At 50.7% G+C, this 22,598-nt stretch overlaps 1 protein-coding gene across 2 annotated transcripts in view; it reads right to left on the bottom strand.

Moving 5' to 3' along the window:
• The window catches only part of rabep1 (rabaptin, RAB GTPase binding effector protein 1), a 90,728-nt gene that overhangs the window by 16,153 nt on the left and 51,977 nt on the right, over positions 1 to 22,598 (bottom strand). For both annotated transcript variants that reach the window (XM_072447022.1, XM_072447023.1), the window contains 3 exons: positions 13,411 to 13,466; positions 10,013 to 10,111; positions 7,498 to 7,614 (listed from right to left, as the gene is read on the bottom strand). In XM_072447022.1, coding sequence (XP_072303123.1) covers positions 7,498 to 7,614; positions 10,013 to 10,111; positions 13,411 to 13,466 — 272 coding nt within the window. The remainder of the gene's footprint in view (positions 1 to 7,497; positions 7,615 to 10,012; positions 10,112 to 13,410; positions 13,467 to 22,598) is intronic.

Below are 22,598 nucleotides of genomic sequence, written 5' to 3'. Positions count from 1 at the left end.
TGTCTTGTCTTCAGGTGGGTGGGGGGTCCTTGCCCAAAGTGGAGGAGTTCAAGTATCTCGGGGTGTTGTTCATGAGTGAGTGAAGGATGGAGCGTGAGATCGACAGGCGGATCGGTGCAGCAGCTGCAGTGATGCAGTCGCTGCATCGGACTGTTGTGGTAAAGAGGGAGCTGAGCCGAAAGGCAAAGCTCTCTATTTACTGGTCGGTCTATGTTCTGACCTCACCTATGGTCATGAGACCATAGGTGAGGTCAAATTGACAATAATGGCTCTGGCGGCAAGCAGAAGCTTCTCCCAGGTCTTCTTCAGGTTAATGATGGGAGTTCGGCGACGTCATTTCCGGTGAGTGTGTCGCGTTTTCAGAGCTGTTCGTTCTTAGAGCCTTTTACCGATTAATCCACGAATTATACACACTATTTACGCATCATATACACGAAAGTGAACGTTTGATTTCTCCGCAAACAATCCGGAGCCTCAAGCCGCTCGCTTTTCAGTATTTTGTGGATTAAAAGCCCTCCTCACTCTCTAGCTCCAGCCTGAACTAGCCTAGCGTAGCCTAGCCGCTAGCGTCATGGCTGGATCTACCTTTACCTGTTTGAGCTGTCATATGTCGAGTCAGAACCCTGGCTCCTTCTCTGATGATAGGTGCGTGAAGTGCAGTGTAGTGGTAGTTTTGGAGGCCAGGGTTACGGAGTTAGAAGCGCGGATCTGCTGTTTAGAGGAGCTTAAGTCCAGTTATAGTTCGGTTTTAGCGCGAGGGCTACCGGACCGCGCTGCAGGGCGTAGCATTAGCATTAGCAGTAGCAGTAAGACCGAGCTCAGCCCCTCAGCGTCTCCCGTGCAGCCGGGACTAGACCAGGAACAGAATAGGGACCACTTTGTGACAGTTCGGAGGGGACAAGGCGCTAAACGCCGAACCTCAGAGCGCCGTGAGCTTCACGTCTATAATAGGTTTTCTCCCCTCAGCGATCACACGCCCGCTGAACACACTAGAGAAACTCTTGTAATCGGGAGTTCTATTGTTAGAGACGTGAAGCTGCCAGCTGCTAGCGTTAGGTGTTACCCGGGGGCCAGAATGGGTGACATCGAAGGAAACCTTAGGATCTTAAAGCGGAGCAGGACCCGTTTCCGGCGAGTCGTGATTCACGCAGGCGGTAACGACGCCCGGCGGAGACAATCAGAGGTGCTCAAAGTTCAAGTAGCCGCGGTGTGTGACCTAGCGAAGTCGATGTCAGACACTGTAATATTTTCTGGTCCCCTGCCCAATCGGATCAATGCTGAATTGTACAGCCGTCTCTCAGCATTCAACAACTGGTTATCCAGATGGTGCCCTCAAAACAACGTTGTCTTTATTGATAACTGGAGTGCGTTTTGGGGAAAGCCCGGGCTCATACGCAGGGATGGCATCCATCCGACTTCGGAGGGTACATCCCTATTAGTTCGGAATTTGACCGATAGTCTTAGTCGTGTTAAGTGACCATCTAGGGATGAGCCCCAGGTGCAGAGCAGCAGTTCAAGACGCTCCTCTGTCGCTGAACTCTCGCCCGTTCTGTTACCTGTGAAGTGTTCAGATTCAAGACAGATAGAGACTGTGTGTGTCCCTCGTGTCCCTCGTGTCCCTCGTACAAATAATGCCAAAAAGTCACATCTCAGAAAAAATATTTCAGGCGTCAGACCAAATAACTTAAGGAAAATAACAATCACAAATACACAAATGAATAAACACGTAAAATGTGGACTGCTAAACATTAGAGCAATTTCCTCCAAATCGCTCTTAGTTAATGAATTAATTAGTGACTATAACATAGATCTTCTAGCTCTAACTGAAACGTGGCTTCAACAAGACGACTACGTCAGACTAAATGAGTCCACCCCACCCAGCCATGTTAACTTTCAGACTGCCAGGAGCACAGGCCGAGGTGGTGGTGTGGCAGTGATCTCCCACTCAAGCCTACTCATGAGCCCTAAAACTAACAATGCATTTCACTCATTTGAAAGCCTTATGCTGTCAATCACATGTCCAAATATGAAAAACCAAAAAGGAGTTTTGTTCATAGTTATCTACCGACCTCCTGGTCCCTACTCAGAGTTTTTAACAGAGTTTTCTGACTTTATATCAAACTTAGTGTTAGCCTGGGATAAAATAGTTATAGTTGGAGACTTTAATATCCACGTGAACATGAGTGATGACGCTCTCAGTAATGCCTTCAGCGCCTTGTTAGACAGCATTGGTTTCACTCAGAATGTAAATAAACCGACTCACACTCACAAGAACACTCTGGATCTTGTCCTAACGTATGGAACAGAGATTAGTGACCTCATTGTCCTCCCTCAAAACCCTATATTGTCAGATCATTTCCTAATTACCTTTCAGTTTATTCTTAAAGATCATCCAGTCCCACAAAATAAAGTTATAATGAAAAGGACAATATCTGAAAAATCTATCTCAAAATTCAAAGAAATAATAGAGCCAATATTCAGTGACATGTCATGTGATCATGTCATGTGATCATGTCATGTGATCATGTCATGTGATCATGTCATGTGATCCTGCTGAGAACAGCTTTAGTCCCAGTTTAAGTGATCAATGTGTCGACTTGACCATGAATTCTCTGAAGTCTGCTCTTGACGTTGTCGCGCCGTTAAAACAGAAGGTCATTAGGCCAAAGCGCGCCTCCCCATGGTACAACCAAGAACTGCGTTCACATAAACAAAGAGTTAGAAAGTTAGAGGGATTATTTCGTCGCTCTCACACCGAAGAATCCCTAAAAGCATGGAAAAGTTGCCTGCTGTCCTATAAGCAGGCTCTGCGTAAGGCCCAAACCAGATATTATTCAAATCTAATAGAAGTCAACAAAAGTAACACTAAATTCCTTTTCAGCACTGTAGCTAGGCTAACAAACTGTCACAGTGCAGTAGAGCCCTCAATCCCAGCTACACTTAGCTCTGATGATTTCCTCCTATTTTTTAATAATAAAATAAAAACAATCAGAGATAAATTAGATGAAATTACCCCCGCTATTAGCCCTGAACTAGCCCAAGCTGTAAATCTAACGTCCCATATAAATCCACCTGTAAACTTAGAAAGGTTCACAGCTGTTGATCAAGCAGAGATAACTTCAGCCATTATGTCCTCTAAAAGCTCAACTTGTGTCCTAGACCCCATTCCAAGCAGACTCCTCAAAGACATTCTTCCCCTAATTATAGACCCTATTCTTAATATAATAAATACTTCACTAGAAAGTGGCTATGTTCCACAGTCCTTCAAACATGCAGTCATTAAACCTCTTCTGAAAAAGCCTAATCTAGATCCCGACCTATTGGTAAACTACAGACCTATTTCAAATCTTCCCTTCGTCTCTAAAATCCTTGAAAAAGTTGTAGTAAAACAGCTTTGTCGCCACCTGCAGGACAATAACTTATTTGAAGTTTTCCAGTCAGGGTTCAGAGCCCACCACAGCACTGAAACTGCACTAGTTAAAGTCACAAATGATTTGTTATTAGCCGCTGACGATGGACTGGTCTCAATCCTGGTTCTGTTGGACCTCAGCGCAGCGTTTGACACCATCGACCACAACATTCTACTGCAGAGGTTAGAATGTGATGTAGGTGTTGGAGGAACAGCCCTCAGCTGGTTTAAATCCTATCTATCTGATAGATTCCAATTTGTTAATGTAAACCAGAGCTCCTCACCAAGCTCTAAAGTAATTTACGGTGTGCCACAGGGTTCGGTACTCGGTCCAATTCTGTTTACTCTTTATATGCTACCATTAGGCAACATTATCAGAAAGCATGACATTAACTTCCACTGCTATGCAGACGACACTCAGCTGTATTTATCAATGAAACCTGATCAGAGCGATCAAGTAGACAGACTTAGTACTTGTGTGAAGGAGATAAAAACCTGGATGACACTAAACTACCTGCTTCTTAACCCTGAAAAAACCGAGGTCATTGTGCTTGGCCCTAAGCATCTACGAGACGCTCTATCTGAGCAGATAGTCACACTGGACAATGTCAGTGTAGCCTCCAGTTCTACTGTAAGAAACCTTGGAGTCTTATTTGACCAGGAGCTCTCATTTAAAGCTCATATAAATCAAGCTTGTAAAACAGCCTATTTCCATTTGCGCAACATCGCCAAAATCAGAAGAATCCTGCCTAAAAGTGATGCCGAAAAACTTATCCATGCATTTGTAACGACTAGATTAGACTACTGTAACTCCCTGCTTGCAGCGTGTCCTAAAAGCTCCATAAAAAGCTTTCAACTGGTTCAAAATGCAGCAGCAAGATTACTAACAGGAACAAAAAGAAGAGAGCACATTACGCCAGTGCTGAAGTCTCTTCACTGGCTCCCCGTCGAGTCCAGAATCAAATTCAAAATTCTACTCTTGACCTACAAAGCCATAAATGACATGGCCCCATCCTACCTCAAAGATGCTATAGAACCATATCATCCAAACAGAGCTCTTCGCTCTCAGAATGCCGGCCTTCTGGTGGTGCCAAGAGTCTCTAAAAGTACTGTAGGAGGTAGAGCGTTTAGCTACCAAGCCCCTGTGTTATGGAATCAGCTCCCGACCCATGTTAAATATGCTGACACAGTCTCTTCATTTAAGTCCAGGCTTAAAACGTTCCTCTTCGAAATCGCTTATGGTCAGAGTAGTTAGGAACAGAAAGATAAACCCACAGCTTCAGCTACGCTGCCCTAGGAGTAACTGTGCTGGGGGAAGTATGACAGCTTGAGCACTATCCTCTTCTTCTGACTACTTATGCTATCAAACAATATTTATTTTTTAATTCCACTTGCAAACTGTTCACCGCCTTCTTTTTCTTTCTCTCACTCCTGAGGACCTGTGGACCCAGATGTCCCTCTCCTGGTGAAGTGGTCCCTGCCCCATGTGGACGGTCCCTCATCTGCCTGAAGAGTGGCTCCAGTTCGCCTCAGTCGGTCCCTCATCTGCCTGAAGAGTGGGTCCAGCTCGCCTCCCACGGTCCCTCATCTGCCTGAGGAGTGGGTCCAGTTCGCCTCCGACGGTCCCTCATCTGCCTGAAGAGTGGGTCCTGCTCGACTCCGACGGTCCCTCATCTGCCTGAAGAGTGGGTCCAGTTCGCCTCAGACGGTCCCTCTTCTGCCTGAAGAGTGGGTCCAGCTCCAGTCTCCTCGTGTCCGTCTGTCCGTCTGTGAGAGTCGGATCTCTCCTTCACTGGAACTCCTCCAGGTTTCTACGCTTTTTTCCCAAAGAGGTTTTTTTTGTAGTTTTTCCTGGCCGAGAAGGAGAGTCTAAGGACAGAGGACCCTGGGACATCGTCCCTCGCCACCACAGACATTGTCTGACTTCATCGCCACCACAGACATTGTTGATTCATTTCTCCCTGTGGCCCTCAGAGGCAACTGTTGTTGTGATTTTGGGCCTTACAAAAATAAATTGATTTGATTTGATGAGCTTTGGGTAATGACCGAAAGGACAAGATCGCGGATAAAAGCGGTCGAAATGAGTTTCCTCCACCGGGTGGCTGGGCGCTCCCTTAGAGATAAGGTGAGGAGCTCGGCCACACGGGGGGAGCTCGGAGTAGAGCCGCTGCTCCTCCAGCTGAGGTGGCTCGGGCATCTGTTCCGGAGCCTCCTGGGCGCCTCCCTCGGGAGGTGTTTCTGGCATGTCCCACCGGGAAGAGGCCCCGGGGAAGACCCAGGACACGTTGGAGGGACTATGTCTCTCGGCTGGCCTGGGAACGCCTCAGGATCCCCCCGGAGGAGTTAGAGGAAGTGTCTGGGGAGGAGGAAGTCTGGGAGTCCCTGCTCAGACTGCTGCCCCCGCGACCCGGCCCCGGATAAAGCGGCAGAAAATGGATGATTGGCATTTTATTTGGAGATCCTGTGTTTTCTCTGTATTTTAACAGGAAGATAAAAGAAAGAGTGACCACTGCACATGGAGAGTGACCACTACACAAAGAGTGACCACTGCAAAGGGAGAGTGACCACTGCACATGGAGAGTGACCACTGCACATTAAGAGTGACCACTGCACATGGAGAGTGACCACTGCACATTAAGAGTGACCACTGCACATTAAGAGTGACCACTACACAAAGAGTGACCACTGCACATAGTGACCACTGCACATTAAGAGTGACCACTGCACATTAAGAGTGACCACTGCACATTAAGAGTGACCACTACACAAAGAGTGACCACTGCACATAGTGACCACTGCACATGAAGAGTGACCACTACACAAGGAGAGTGACCACTGCACATTAAGAGTGACCACTGCACAAAGAGAGTGACCACTGCACAAAGAGAGTGACCACTGCACATGGAGCGTGACCACTGCACATGGAGTGACCATTGCACATGAAGAGTGACCACTACACAAGGAGAGTGACCACTACACATGAAGAGTGACCACTATACATGAAGAGTGACCACTGCACATGGAGTGACCACTGCACATGGAGAGTGACCACTGCACATGGAGAGTGACCACTGCACATGAAGAGTGACCACTGCACTTCTCTGCAGATGTTTTCTCTGTTCGATGCCAATGGTTTGACCCTTCTCAAACACATCTTTTCCATGACCACGGGACTTGTCTTTCTGCGCTCACAGCATCAGTTTGGTTTGAATAAGATCATGACCTGCAGCAGGTCCAGCAGGAGGAGACCACCTGCTGTGGATGAGCGTTGCCGCGGTTACAGGAGAGCCTCGATCGTAGGGTTCATCTCCCTCCTTATTTATTGTTCCTCCAGTGCCACTTTGGTTTATCTAATGTTTACCAGGAAGATTCAAATGTCTGCCACAGATGAGGGTTCCTCAGAGTGGTCCAGGTCTGTATTTGTGAAGGAGGAGGAGTTTAACCAGCTCATATCTGCTCTTTTTGTCTTTACATTCAAACATGTCAAAGGAACTTGACATTGCAGCTCCTCGTCTTCACACTTCATGATGAAGAGTGCCATTCTTTAAAAACACAATCATTGTTCATTGTTTTATGTTGCACCAAAGTTCCTGTGTTTGTGAATTTTGTTCATTGACAATGGCAATAAACCTTTTCTGTTAGTTTATGTTTTATGTAGCGTAAATGTGTTTCTTGTAAACATATAATGTAAATGTTTCTAATTTTTGCTCATATGTTTGATCGATTGGATTCATTATGCCATTTCATTAAAGGATGCTACTTTTTCAATGCCCTCTCAGACTGAACACTGTGCTTCCCCTTCTCCTGGTTCCTCTAAAGAACTGGAAACTCTGCCTCTTCAAACCATTACGCTCCTCCACTGACCACCAGAGGGCGGTGCTGAAGCACTGAACGTTCCCTAAAACGGTTACGGATGTAATTACGGTTCTATGAACAAAAAAAAAAATATATTAATTGAAAGTGTTAAGCAGGCCGGATTAAAACACGGGCCGTATGTTTGACACCCCTGGTGTAGGACCTCACTGAAGGCCCCAGGCCCCAGGCTAACTCAGAGTTGCTGTGTTTGTAGTTACTGTGTTGACTTTTACCTGCAGTGTTTGTGAGAGTTTGACAAAGTCCTTCTGAACCTGCTCGCTCACGTCCAGCTCTGTCTGCAGCCGCTGAGCTTTGTCCTTCTCATCCAGCACCTGGATCTCTAGCGCACTCTAGTGGAGACAAAAAGACATTTTTACAGACAGTTGGACAAAATTAGTTCTATTTCAGATGATTTGCAGTGAAGAGCCTCAGGGATCAGCTGTGTGCTGTGTGCATGTGCCACACCCTGTGTGCTGTGTGCATGTGCCACACCCTGTGTGCTGTGTGCATGTGCCACACCCTGTGTGCTGTGTGCATGTGCCACACCCTGTGTGCTGTGTGCATGTGCCACACCCTGTGTGCTGTGTGCATGTGCCACACCCTGTGTGCTGTGTGCATGTGCCACACCCTGTGTGCTGTGTGCATGTGCCACACCCTGTGTGCTGTGTGCATGTGCCACACCCTGCACACAAATGTAACACAATGCTTTATGGCACCTTTGCGGCTGTTTTTGCTAAAAGCTACACAGCTCTGCGACGCGCCCGGCCTCTGCGACGCGCCCGGCCTCTGCGACGCGCCCGGCCTCTGCGACGCGCCCGGCCTCTGCGACGCGCCCGCCCTCAGCCCGCCCTCAGCCCACCCTCTGCGACGCGCCCGGCCTCTGCGACGCGCCCGGCCTCTGCGACGCGCCCGCCCTCAGCCCGCCCTCAGCCCACCCTCTGCGACGCGCCCGCCCTCTGCGACGCGCCCGGCCTCTGCGACGCGCCCGGCCTCTGCGACGCGCCCGGCCTCTGCGACGCGCCCGCCCTCAGCCCGCCCTCAGCCCGCCCTCAGCCCACCCTCTGCGACGCGCCCGCCCTCAGCCCACCCTCTGCGACGCGCCCGCCCTCTGCCCGCCCTCTGCGACGCGCCCGCCCTCAGCCCGCCCTCTGCGACGCGCCCGCCATCAGCCCGCCCTCTGCGACGCGCCCGCCCTCAGCCCGCCCTCTGCGACGCGCCCGCCCTCAGCCCGCCCTCTGCGACGCGCCCGCCCTCAGCCCGCCCTCTGCGACGCGCCCGCCCTCAGCCCGCCCTCTGCGACGCGCCCGACCTCAGCCCGCACTCTGCGACGCGCCCGCCCTCAGCCCGCCCTCTGCGACGGGCCCGCCCTCAGCCTGCCCTCTGCGACGCGCCCGCCCTCTGCGACGCGCCCGCCCTCTGCGACGCGCCCGCCCTCTGCGACGCGCCCGCAGCCCGGCCTCTGCGACGCGCCCGCCCTCAGCCCGCCCTCAGCCCGCCCTCTGCGACGCGCCCGGCCTCTGCAACACGCCCGCCCTCTGCGACGCGCCCGGCCTCAGCCCGTCCTCTGCGATGCGCCCGCCCTCAGCCCGCCCTCTGCGACGCGCCCGCCCTCAGCCCGCCCTCAGCCCGCCCTCTGCGACGCGCCCGCCCTCTGCGACGCGCCCGCTCTCTGTGACGCACCCGCCCTCAGCGACGCGCCCGCCCTGAGCCCGCCCTCTGCGACGCGCCCGCCCTGAGCCCGCCCTCAGCCCGCCCTCAGCCCGCCCTCTGCGACGCGCCCGCCCTCTGCGACGCGCCCGCCCTCTGCGACGCGCCCGCCCTCAGCCCGCCCTCTGCGACGCGCCCGCCCTCAGCCCGCCCTCTGCGACGCGCCCGCCCTCAGCCCGCCCTCTGCGACGGGCCCGCCCTCAGCCCGCCCTCTGCGACGCGCCCGCCCTCAGCCCGCCCTCTGCGACGGGCCCGCCCTCAGCCCGCCCTCTGCGACGGGCCCGCCCTCAGCCCGCCCTCTGCGACGCGCCCGCCCTCAGCCCGCCCTCTGCGACGGGCCCGCCCTCAGCCTGCCCTCTGCGACGCGCCCGCCCTCTGCGACGCGCCCGTCCTCTGCGACGCGCCCGTCCTCTGCGACGCGCCCGCCCTCTGCGACGCGCCCGCCCTTTGCGACGCGCCCGCCCTCAGCCCGCCCTCTGCCCGCCCTCTGCGACGCGCCCGCCCTCAGCCCGCCCTCTGCACCGCGCCCGCCCTCTGCTCCCACCTTCAGCCTCGCCACATTAGCTTCCACTGTGTCAAAACGGGCGGCGTTCTCAGCCCTGACCTGGGCTCACAATGACACTTGTCACGCTGCAGTTCACGTAACATAAGGACCAGCTGTTGTAGAATTAAATCCTCTTCTCTGTCCGTCCCTTGGGCCCGGGGAGACCGTACCAGGAACAGGGCTCATCTGTGTGGCGGGGCCGTCCTCTCAGGAGCCTCGCCAGCATTAGGATCATTAGCTTGTGAGGAAGTCTGGTTATAGTTCTTCAGTTTGCAAGTCTCAAAACATGACCTCCCATGTTTCACCTCTCACAGCGTTTGGCCCCTCGTGTCGTGGGCTATGACCCAAAGTCCTCCCAGATTGGGTTTTCACACAAAAGTCATTCTAAAAAGTCAACAACTATTAATGACATTGTTGAGCAGTTATGCACAGTCTCCTTGTTGCACAAAGCAGCGTTAAAAGTGTCAGGTAAAACGTGTAATGGTTCAGTGTCTGACCTTGGCCGAGCTCAGCTCTGAGATGTGCAGCTCCAGCTTCGACTTCAGCCCCCGCAGACTCTCCAGGGCCTCAGTCCTCTCTGTCAGAGCGCTCTGCAACTGCAAACAACACAACACAAGTCAACACAACACAACACAAGTCAACACAACACAACACAAGTCAACACAACACAACACATGTCAACACATGACAACACAACACAAGTCAACACATAACACATAACACAACACATGTCAACACAACACATGACAACACAACACAAGTCAACACATGACAACACATGTCAACACATGACAACACAACACAAGTCAACACATGACAACACAACACAAGTCAACACATGACAACACAACACAAGTCAACACATGACAACACAAGTCAACACATGACAACACAACACATGTCAACACAACACAAGTCAACACATGACAACACAACACAAGTCAACACAACACAAGTCAACAAAACACAAGTCAACACAACACAAGTCTACAAAACACATGTCAACACATGACAACACAACACAAGTCAACACATAACACATAACACAACACATGTCAACACAACACATGACAACACAACACAAGTCAACACATGACAACACATGTCAACACATGACAACACAACACAAGTCAACACATGACAACACAACACAAGTCAACACATGACAACACAACACAAGTCAACACATGACAACACAAGTCAACACATGACAACACAACACATGTCAACACAACACAAGTCAACACATGACAACACAACACAAGTCAACACAACACAAGTCAACAAAACACAAGTCAACACAACACAAGTCTACAAAACACATGTCAACACATGACAACACAACACAAGTCAACACATGACAACACAACACAAGTCAACACATGACAACACAACACATGGCAACACATGTCAACACAACACATGTCAACACATAACACAACACATAACACAACACATGTCAACACATAACACAACACATGGCAACACATGTCAACATAACACAACACATAACACAACACATGTCAACACAACACATGACAACACAACACAAGTCAACACATGGCAACACAACACAAGTCAACACAACACAAGTCAACACAACACAACACAAGTCAACACAACACAAGTCAACACATGACAACACAACACAAGTCAACACAACACATGTCAACACAACACATGTCAACACATGACAACACAACACATGTCAACACAACACAAGTCAACACAACACAAGTCAACACATGACAACACAAGTCAACACAACACAAGTCAACACATGACAACACAACACAACACAAGTCAACACAACACATGACAACACAACACAACACAAGTCAACACAACACATGTCAACACAACACATGTCAACACATAACACAACACAACACATGTCAACACAACACAAGTCAACACAACACATGTCAGCACATGACAACACAAGTCAACACATGTCAACACACAACACATGTCAACACATGACAACACAAGTCAACACATGACAACACATGTCAACACAACACAAGTCAACACATGACAACACAACACATGTCAACACAACACAAGTCAACACAACACAAGTCAACACATGACAACACAAGTCAACACAACACAAGTCAACACATGACAACACAACACAAGTCAACACAACACAACACAAGTCAACACAACACATGTCAACACAACACATGTCAACACAACACATGTCAACACATAACACAACACAACACATGTCAACACAAGTCAACACAACACATGTCAGCACATGACAACACAAGTCAACACATGTCAACACATAACACAACACAAGTCAACACATGACAACACAACACAAGTCAACATAACACATGTCAACACATGACAACACAACACAAGTCAACACATGACAACACAACACAAGTCAACACAACACAAGTCAACACAACACAAGTCAACACAACACATGTCAACACATGACAACACAACACAAGTCAACACAACACTAGTTGGAGGAGGAGCCTCACACACTGAGCTGGAGGAGGAGCCTCACACCCTGAGCTGGAGGAGGAGCCTCACACCCTGAGCTGGGGGAGGAGCCTCACACCCTGAGCTGGAGGAGGAGCCTCACACCCTGAGCTGGGGGAGGAGCCTCACACCCTGAGCTGGAGGAGGAGCCTCACACCCTGAGCTGGGGGAGGAGCCTCACACCCTGAGCTGGGGGAGGAGCCTCACACCCTGAGCTGGGGGAGGAGCCTGTCGTCTTCGTCTTCGTTCTTGAATTTGTTAATTTCTTATTTACAATCAGACTTTTCAAATGGGGTCTTGTTCACGAGTGAGCGCTCAAAAGAGCTCAAGCTGTTTCTGCTGATGCTTTCAATCTGAATGTTCTTACCTTAATAAAGGAGTTCCTCAAGCTTCTGTCCTTGGACCACTGTTATTTAACATTTATATAAACTCAATTGGACATAATCTAAACCACAGCAGCATCCACGTGTGCAGATGATGAGATTATGTATGTTAGAGCGCCCCCTGTGTGTTAGAGCGCCCCCTGTGTGTTAGAGCGCCCCCTGTACGTGTTAGAGCGCCCCCTGTGTGTTAGAGCGCCCCCTGTATGTTAGAGCGCCCCCTGTGTGTTAGAGCGCCCCCTGTGTGTTAGAGCGCCCCCTGTATGTTAGAGCGCCCCCTGTATGTTAGAGCACCCCCTGTATGTTAGAGCGCCCCCTGTATGTTAGAGCGCCCCCTGTATGTTAGAGCGCCCCCTGTATGTTAGAGCGCCCCCTGTATGTTAGAGCGCCCCCTGTATGTTAGAGCGCCCCCTGTATGTTAGAGCGCCCCCTGTATGTTAGAGCGCCCCCTGTATGTTAGAGCGCCCCCTGTATGTTAGAGCGCCCCCTGCTGCACAAGTGACTAAATATTCAAGAGGATTTTTACTCCAACAAAACTGTCAATTTAAAATTATTCAAATAAAACTAAATGTATGCTGTTCTCCAAAAGACTCTAGAGACCCAAAAAAATATATCTATTCTGACTCTTGATGGTAATAAGATTGAACAAATACTCAAATATTACAAATACTTGTATCTGGATCGATGATAAACTCTCAACAAACACAAGAGCCATAAATAATCTTAAAGCTTAAAGATTGTCAGTTTTCTTTAGAAATAAAACGAGCAGAAAACAGTTCATTGTGACATTATATATATGAATTCAGCTCCAAGGTCCAGCTCTGAGGTTCAGCTCCGAGGTTCAGCTCTAAGGTTCAGCTCTAAGGTTCAGCTCTGAGGTTCAGCTCTAGTTTGCATTTTGCCAGATTATTGATCATATTTATTGCACAAATTTATTGCTGAGCAAACTTTAAAGATAAAACCAACATCAGCCGTAGATAAACCACATGTGAAGAGCAATATGAAAGTACCTGTTGTTTTTGGGCCTTGACTCGCTCCAGTTCCGTCTTGAGGCTGGAGAAGGACGCTGTGACAGAAGAGGACAGTCAGAAGGACGCTGTGACACAGAAGAGGACAGTCAGAACGACGCTGTGACAGAAGAGGACAGTCAGAAAGACACTGTGACAGAAGAGGACAGTCAGAAGGACACTGTGACAGAAGAGGACAGTCAGAAGGACGCTGTGACACAGAAGAGGACAGTCAGAAGGACGCTGTGACACAGAAGAGGACAGTCAGAAGGACGCTGTGACAGAAGAGGACAGTCAGAAGGACGCTGTGACAGAAGAGGACAGTCAGAAAGACACTGTGACAGAAGAGGACAGTCAGAAGGACGCTGTGACAGAAGAGGACAGTCAGAAGGACGCTGTGACACAGAAGAGGACAGTCAGAAGGACGCTGTGACAGAAGAGGACAGTCAGAAAGACACTGTGACAGAAGAGGACAGTCAGAGGGACGCTGTGACAGAAGAGGACAGTCAGAAGGACGCTGTGACACAGAAGAGGACGGTCAGATGGACGCTGTGACAGAAGAGGACAGTAAGAAAGACACTGTGACAGAAGAGGACAGTCAGAAGGACGCTGTGACAGAAGAGGACAGTCAGAAGGACGCTGTGACAGAAGAGGACAGTCAGAAGGACGCTGTGACACAGAAGAGGACAGTCAGAAGGACGCTGTGACAGAAGAGGACAGTCAGAAGGACGCTGTGACACAGAAGAGGACAGTCAGAAGGACGCTGTGACAGAAGAGGACAGTCAGAAGGACGCTGTGACACAGAAGAGGACAGTCAGAAGGACGCTGTGACAGAAGAGGACAGTCAGAACGACGCTGTGACAGAAGAGGACAGTCAGAAAGACACTGTGACAGAAGAGGACAGTCAGAAGGACGCTGTGACACAGAAGAGGACAGTCAGAACGACGCTGTGACAGAAGAGGACAGTCAGAAGGACGCTGTGACAGAAGAGGACAGTCAGAACGACGCTGTGACAGAAGAGGACAGTCAGAAAGACACTGTGACAGAAGAGGACAGTCAGAAGGACACTGTGACAGAAGAGGACAGTCAGAAGGACGCTGTGACACAGAAGAGGACAGTCAGAAGGACGCTGTGACAGAAGAGGACAGTCAGAAGGACGCTGTGACAGAAGAGGACAGTCAGAAAGACGCTGTGACAGAAGAGGACAGTCAGAAGGACGCTGTGACAGAAGAGGACAGTCAGAAAGACACTGTGACAGAAGAGGACAGTCAGAAGGACGCTGTGACAGAAGAGGACAGTCAGAAGGACGCTGTGACACAGAAGAGGACAGTCAGAAGGACGCTGTGACAGAAGAGGACAGTCAGAAAGACACTGTGACAGAAGAGGACAGTCAGAGGGAAGCTGTTACAGAAGAGGACAGTCAGAAGGACGCTGTGACACAGAAGAGGACGGTCAGATGGACGCTGTGACAGAAGAGGACAGTAAGAAAGACACTGACAGAAGAGGACAGTCAGAAGGACGCTGTGACAGAAGAGGACAGTCAGAAGGACGCTGTGACAGAAGAGGACAGTCAGAAGGACGCTGTGACACAGAAGAGGACAGTCAGAAGGACGCTGTGACAGAAGAGGACAGTCAGAAGGACGCTGTGACACAGAAGAGGACAGTCAGAAGGACGCTGTGACAGAAGAGGACAGTCAGAAGGACGCTGTGACAGAAGAGGACAGTCAGAAGTACGCTGTGACACAGAATAGGACAGTCAGAAGGACGCTGTGACAGAAGAGGACAGTCAGAAGGACGCTGTGACAGAAGAGGACAGTCAGAAGGACGCTGTGACAGAAGAGGACAGTCAGAAGGACGCTGTGACAGAAGAGGACAGTCAGAAGGACGCTGTGACAGAAGAGGACAGTCAGAAGGACGCTGTGACACAGAAGAGGACAGTCAGAAGGACGCTGTGACAGAAGAGGACAGTCAGAAGGACGCTGTGACACAGAAGAGGACAGTCAGAAGGACGCTATGACAGAAGAGGACAGTCAGAAAGACGCTGTGACAGAAGAGGACAGTCAGAAGGACGCTGTGACAGAAGAGGACAGTCAGAAGGACGCTGTGACAGAAGAGGACAGTCAGAAAGACACTGTGACAGAAGAGGACAGTCAGAAGGACGCTGTGACAGAAGAGGACAGTCAGAAGGACGCTGTGACAGAAGAGGACAGTCAGAAGGACGCTGTGACAGAAGAGGACAGTCAGAAAGACACTGTGACAGAAGAGGACAGTCAGAAGGACGCTGTGACAGAAGAGGACAGTCAGAAGGACGCTGTGACAGAAGAGGACAGTCAGAAGGACGCTGTGACACAGAAGAGGACAGTCAGAACGACGCTGTGACAGAAGAGGACAGTCAGAAAGACACTGTGACAGAAGAGGACAGTCAGAAGGACACTGTGACAGAAGAGGACAGTCAGAAGGACGCTGTGACACAGAAGAGGACAGTCAGAAGGACGCTGTGACAGAAGAGGACAGTCAGAAGGACGCTGTGACAGAAGAGGACAGTCAGAAAGACGCTGTGACAGAAGAGGACAGTCAGAAGGACGCTGTGACAGAAGAGGACAGTCAGAAGGACGCTGTGACAGAAGAGGACAGTCAGAAGGACGCTGTGACACAGAAGAGGACAGTCAGAAGGACGCTGTGACAGAAGAGGACAGTCAGAAGGACGCTGTGACAGAAGAGGACAGTCAGAAGGACACTGTGACAGAAGAGGACAGTCAGAAGGACGCTGTGACAGAAGAGGACAGTCAGAAGGACACTGTGACAGAAGAGGACAATCAGAAAGACACTGTGACAGAAGAGGACAGTCAGAAGGACGCTGTGACAGAAGAGGACAGTCAGAAGGACGCTGTGACAGAAGAGGACAGTCAGAAGGACGCTGTGACAGAAGAGGACAGTCAGAAGGACGCTGTGACACAGAATAGGACAGTCAGAAGGACGCTGTGACAGAAGAGGACAGTCAGAAGGACGCTGTGACAGAAGAGGACAGTCAGAAGGACGCTGTGACAGAAGAGGACAGTCAGAAGGACGCTGTGACACAGAAGAGGACAGTCAGAAAGACACTGTGACAGAAGAGGACAGTCAGAAGGACACTGTGACAGAAGAGGACAGTCAGAAGGACGCTGTGACAGAAGAGGACAGTCAGAAGGACGCTGTGACACAGAGGAGGACAGTCAGAAGGACGCTGTGACAGAAGAGGACAGTCAGAAGGACGCTGTGACACAGAAGAGGACAGTCAGAAGGACGCTATGACAGAAGAGGACAGTCAGAAAGACGCTGTGACAGAAGAGGACAGTCAGAAGGACGCTGTGACAGAAGAGGACAGTCAGAAGGACGCTGTGACAGAAGAGGACAGTCAGAAAGACACTGTGACAGAAGAGGACAGTCAGAAGGACGCTGTGACAGAAGAGGACAGTCAGAAGGACGCTGTGACACAGAAGAGGACAGTCAGAAGGACGCTGTGACAGAAGAGGACAGTCAGAAAGACACTGTGACAGAAGAGGACAGTCAGAAGGACGCTGTGACAGAAGAGGACAGTCAGAAGGACGCTGTGACACAGAAGAGGACGGTCAGAAGGACGCTGTGACAGAAGAGGACAGTAAGAAAGACACTGTGACAGAAGAGGACAGTCAGAAGGACGCTGTGACAGAAGAGGACAGTCAGAAGGACGCTGTGACAGAAGAGGACAGTCAGAAGGACGCTGTGACACAGAAGAGGACAGTCAGAACGACGCTGTGACAGAAGAGGACAGTCAGAAAGACACTGTGACAGAAGAGGACAGTCAGAAGGACACTGTGACAGAAGAGGACAGTCAGAAGGACGCTGTGACACAGAAGAGGACAGTCAGAAGGACGCTGTGACAGAAGAGGACAGTCAGAAGGACGCTGTGACAGAAGAGGACAGTCAGAAAGACGCTGTGACAGAAGAGGACAGTCAGAAGGACGCTGTGACAGAAGAGGACAGTCAGAAGGACGCTGTGACAGAAGAGGACAGTCAGAAGGACGCTGTGACACAGAAGAGGATAGTCAGAAGGACGCTGTGACAGAAGAGGACAGTCAGAAGGACGCTGTGACAGAAGAGGACAGTCAGAAGGACGCTGTGACAGAAGAGGACAGTCAGAAGGACGCTGTGACAGAAGAGGACAGTCAGAAGGACGCTGTGACACAGAATAGGACAGTCAGAAGGACGCTGTGACAGAAGAGGACAGTCAGAAGGACGCTGTGACAGAAGAGGACAGTCAGAAGGACGCTGTGACAGAAGAGGACAGTCAGAAGGACGCTGTGACAGAAGAGGACAGTCAGAAGGACGCTGTGACACAGAAGAGGACAGTCAGAAAGACACTGTGACAGAAGAGGACAGTCAGAAGGACACTGTGACAGAAGAGGACAGTCAGAAGGACGCTGTGACAGAAGAGGACAGTCAGAAGGACGCTGTGACACAGAAGAGGACAGTCAGAAGGACGCTGTGACAGAAGAGGACAGTCAGAAGGACGCTGTGACACAGAAGAGGACAGTCAGAAGGACGCTATGACAGAAGAGGACAGTCAGAAAGACGCTGTGACAGAAGAGGACAGTCAGAAGGACGCTGTGACAGAAGAGGACAGTCAGAAGGACGCTGTGACAGAAGAGGACAGTCAGAAAGACACTGTGACAGAAGAGGACAGTCAGAAGGACGCTGTGACAGAAGAGGACAGTCAGAAGGACGCTGTGACACAGAAGAGGACAGTCAGAAGGACGCTGTGACAGAAGAGGACAGTCAGAAAGACGCTGTGACAGTAGAGGACAGTCAGAAGGACGCTGTGACAGAAGAGGACAGTCAGAAGGACGCTGTGACACAGAAGAGGACGGTCAGAAGGACGCTGTGACAGAAGAGGACAGTAAGAAAGACACTGTGACAGAAGAGGACAGTCAGAAGGACGCTGTGACAGAAGAGGACAGTCAGAAGGACGCTGTGACAGAAGAGGACAGTCAGAAGGACGCTGTGACACAGAAGAGGACTGTCAGAAGGACGCTGTGACAGAAGAGGACAGTCAGAAGGACGCTGTGACACAGAAGAGGACAGTCAGAAGGACGCTGTGACAGAAGAGGACAGTCAGAAGGACGCTGTGACAGAAGAGGACAGTCAGAAGGACGCTGTGACAGAAAAGGACAGTCAGAAGGACACTGTGACAGAAGAGGACAGTCAGAAGGACGCTGTGACAGAAGAGGACAGTCAGAAGGACGCTGTGACAGAAGAGGACAGTCAGAAGGACACTGTGACAGAAGAGGACAGTCAGAAGGACGCTGTGACAGAAGAGGACAGTCAGAAGGACACTGTGACAGAAGAGGACAGTCAGAAGGACGCTGTGACAGAAGAGGACAGTCAGAAGGACGCTGTGACAGAAGAGGACAGTCAGAAGGACACTGTGACAGAAGAGGACAATCAGAAAGACACTGTGACAGAAGAGGACAGTCAGAAGGACGCTGTGACAGAAGAGGACAGTCAGAAGGACGCTGTGACAGAAGAGGACAGTCAGAAGGACACTGTGACACAGAAGAGGACAGTCAGAAGGACGCTGTGACAGAAGAGGACAGTCAGAAGGACGCTGTGACACAGAAGAGGACAGTCAGAAGGACGCTGTGACAGAAGAGGACAGTCAGAAAGACACTGTGACAGAAGAGGACAGTCAGAAGGACGCTGTGACAGAAGAGGACAGTCAGAAGGACGCGGTGACAGAAGAGGACAGTCAGAAGGACGCTTTGACAGAAGAGGACAGTCAGAAGGACGCTGTGACAGAAGAGGACAGTTAGAAGGACGCTGTGACACAGAAGAGGACAGTCAGAAGGACGCTGTGACAGAAGAGGACAGTCAGAAAGACACTGTGACAGAAGAGGACAGTCAGAGGGACGCTGTGACAGAAGAGGACAGTCAGAAGGACGCTGTGACACAGAAGAGGACGGTCAGATGGACGCTGTGACAGAAGAGGACAGTAAGAAAGACGCTGTGACAGAAGAGGACAGTCAGAAGGACGCTGTGACAGAAGAGGACAGTCAGAAGGACGCTGTGACAGAAGAGGACAGTCAGAAGGACGCTGTGACACAGAAGAGGACAGTCAGAAGGACGCTGTGACACAGAAGAGGACAGTCAGAAGGACACTGTGACAGAAGAGGACAGTCAGAAGGACGCTGTGACAGAAGAGGACAGTCAGAAGGACGCTGTGACACAGAATAGGACAGTCAGAAGGACGCTGTGACAGAAGAGGACAGTCAGAAGGACGCTGTGACAGAAGAGGACAGTCAGAAGGACGCTGTGACAGAAGAGGACAGTCAGAAGGACGCTGTGACAGAAGAGGACAGTCAGAAGGACGCTGTGACACAGAAGAGGACAGTCAGAAAGACACTGTGACAGAAGAGGACAGTCAGAAGGACACTGTGACAGAAGAGGACAGTCAGAAGGACGCTGTGACAGAAGAGGACAGTCAGAAGGACGCTGTGACACAGAAGAGGACAGTCAGAAGGACGCTGTGACAGAAGAGGACAGTCAGAAGGACGCTGTGACACAGAAGAGGACAGTCAGAAGGACGCTATGACAGAAGAGGACAGTCAGAAGGACGCTGTGACACAGAAGAGGACAGTCAGAAGGACGCTGTGACAGAAGAGGACAGTCAGAAAGACACTGTGACAGAAGAGGACAGTCAGAAGGACGCTGTGACACAGAAGAGGACGGTCAGAAGGACGCTGTGACAGAAGAGGACAGTAAGAAAGACACTGTGACAGAAGAGGACAGTCAGAAGGACGCTGTGACAGAAGAGGACAGTCAGAAGGACGCTGTGACAGAAGAGGACAGTCAGAAGGACGCTGTGACAGAAGAGGACAGTCAGAAGGACGCTGTGACACAGAAGAGGACAGTCAGAACGACGCTGTGACAGAAGAGGACAGTCAGAAAGACACTGTGACAGAAGAGGACAGTCAGAAGGACACTGTGACAGAAGAGGACAGTCAGAAGGACGCTGTGACACAGAAGAGGACAGTCAGAAGGACGCTGTGACAGAAGAGGACAGTCAGAAGGACGCTGTGACAGAAGAGGACAGTCAGAAAGACGCTGTGACAGAAGAGGACAGTCAGAAGGACGCTGTGACAGAAGAGGACAGTCAGAAAGACACTGTGACAGAAGAGGACAGTCAGAAGGACGCTGTGACAGAAGAGGACAGTCAGAAGGACGCTGTGACACAGAAGAGGACAGTCAGAAGGACGCTGTGACAGAAGAGGACAGTCAGAAGGACGCTGTGACAGAAGAGGACAGTCAGAAGGACACTGTGACAGAAGAGGACAATCAGAAAGACACTGTGACAGAAGAGGACAGTCAGAAGGACGCTGTGACAGAAGAGGACAGTCAGAAGGACGCTGTGACAGAAGAGGACAGTCAGAAGGACGCTGTGACACAGAATAGGACAGTCAGAAGGACGCTGTGACAGAAGAGGACAGTCAGAAGGACGCTGTGACAGAAGAGGACAGTCAGAAGGACGCTGTGACAGAAGAGGACAGTCAGAAGGACGCTGTGACAGAAGAGGACAGTCAGAAGGACGCTGTGACACAGAAGAGGACAGTCAGAAAGACACTGTGACAGAAGAGGACAGTCAGAAGGACACTGTGACAGAAGAGGACAGTCAGAAGGACGCTGTGACAGAAGAGGACAGTCAGAAGGACGCTGTGACACAGAAGAGGACAGTCAGAAGGACGCTGTGACAGAAGAGGACAGTCAGAAGGACGCTGTGACATAGAAGAGGACAGTCAGAAGGACGCTATGACAGAAGAGGACAGTCAGAAAGACGCTGTGACAGAAGAGGACAGTCAGAAGGACGCTGTGACAGAAGAGGACAGTCAGAAGGACGCTGTGACAGAAGAGGACAGTCAGAAAGACACTGTGACAGAAGAGGACAGTCAGAAGGACGCTGTGACAGAAGAGGACAGTCAGAAAGACACTGTGACAGAAGAGGACAGTCAGAAGGACGCTGTGACAGAAGAGGACAGTCAGAAGGACGCTGTGACACAGAAGAGGACAGTCAGAAGGACGCTGTGACAGAAGAGGACAGTCAGAAAGACACTGTGACAGAAGAGGACAGTCAGAAGGACGCTGTGACAGAAGAGGACAGTCAGAAGGACGCTGTGACACAGAAGAGGACGGTCAGAAGGACGCTGTGACAGAAGAGGACAGTAAGAAAGACACTGTGACAGAAGAGGACAGTCAGAAGGACGCTGTGACAGAAGAGGACAGTCAGAAGGACGCTGTGACAGAAGAGGACAGTCAGAAGGACGCTGTGACACAGAAGAGGACTGTCAGAAGGACGCTGTGACAGAAGAGGACAGTCAGAAGGACGCTGTGACACAGAAGAGGACAGTCAGAAGGACGCTGTGACTGAAGAGGACAGTCAGAAGGACGCTGTGACAGAAGAGGACAGTCAGAAGGACGCTGTGACAGAAGAGGACAGTCAGAAGGACGCTGTGACAGAAGAGGACAGTCAGAAGGACACTGTGACAGAAGAGGACAGTCAGAAGGACGCTGTGACAGAAGAGGACAGTCAGAAGGACACTGTGACAGAAGACAGTCAGAAGGACACTGTGACAGAAGAGGACAGTCAGAAGGACGCTGTGACAGAAGAGGACAGTCAGAAGGACACTGTGACAGAAGAGGACAATCAGAAAGACACTGTGACAGAAGAGGACAGTCAGAAGGACGCTGTGACAGAAGAGGACAGTCAGAAGGACGCTGTGACAGAAGAGGACAGTCAGAAGGACACTGTGACACAGAAGAGGACAGTCAGAAGGACGCTGTGACAGAAGAGGACAGTCAGAAGGACGCTGTGACACAGAAGAGGACAGTCAGAAGGACGCTGTGACAGAAGAGGACAGTCAGAAAGACACTGTGACAGAAGAGGACAGTCAGAAGGACGCTGTGACAGAAGAGGACAGTCAGAAGGACGCGGTGACAGAAGAGGACAGTCAGAAGGACGCTTTGACAGAAGAGGACAGTCAGAAAGACACTGTGACAGAAGAGGACAGTCAGAAGGACGCTGTGACAGAAGAAGACAGTCAGAAGGACGCTGTGACAAAAGAGGACAGTCAGAAGGACGCTGTGACACAGAAGAGGACAGTCAGAAGGACGCTGTGACAGAA

Source organism: Eucyclogobius newberryi, unplaced genomic scaffold, assembly GCF_026437365.1.
Source record: "Eucyclogobius newberryi isolate DKJ021-1_F unplaced genomic scaffold, fEucNew1.0.hap1 SCAF_15, whole genome shotgun sequence".
Classification (NCBI taxonomy): domain Eukaryota; kingdom Metazoa; phylum Chordata; class Actinopteri; order Gobiiformes; family Gobiidae; genus Eucyclogobius; species Eucyclogobius newberryi.
The sequence above is the reverse complement of the archived record's forward strand: the minus strand, read 5'-3'. Positions and strand labels throughout refer to the sequence as shown.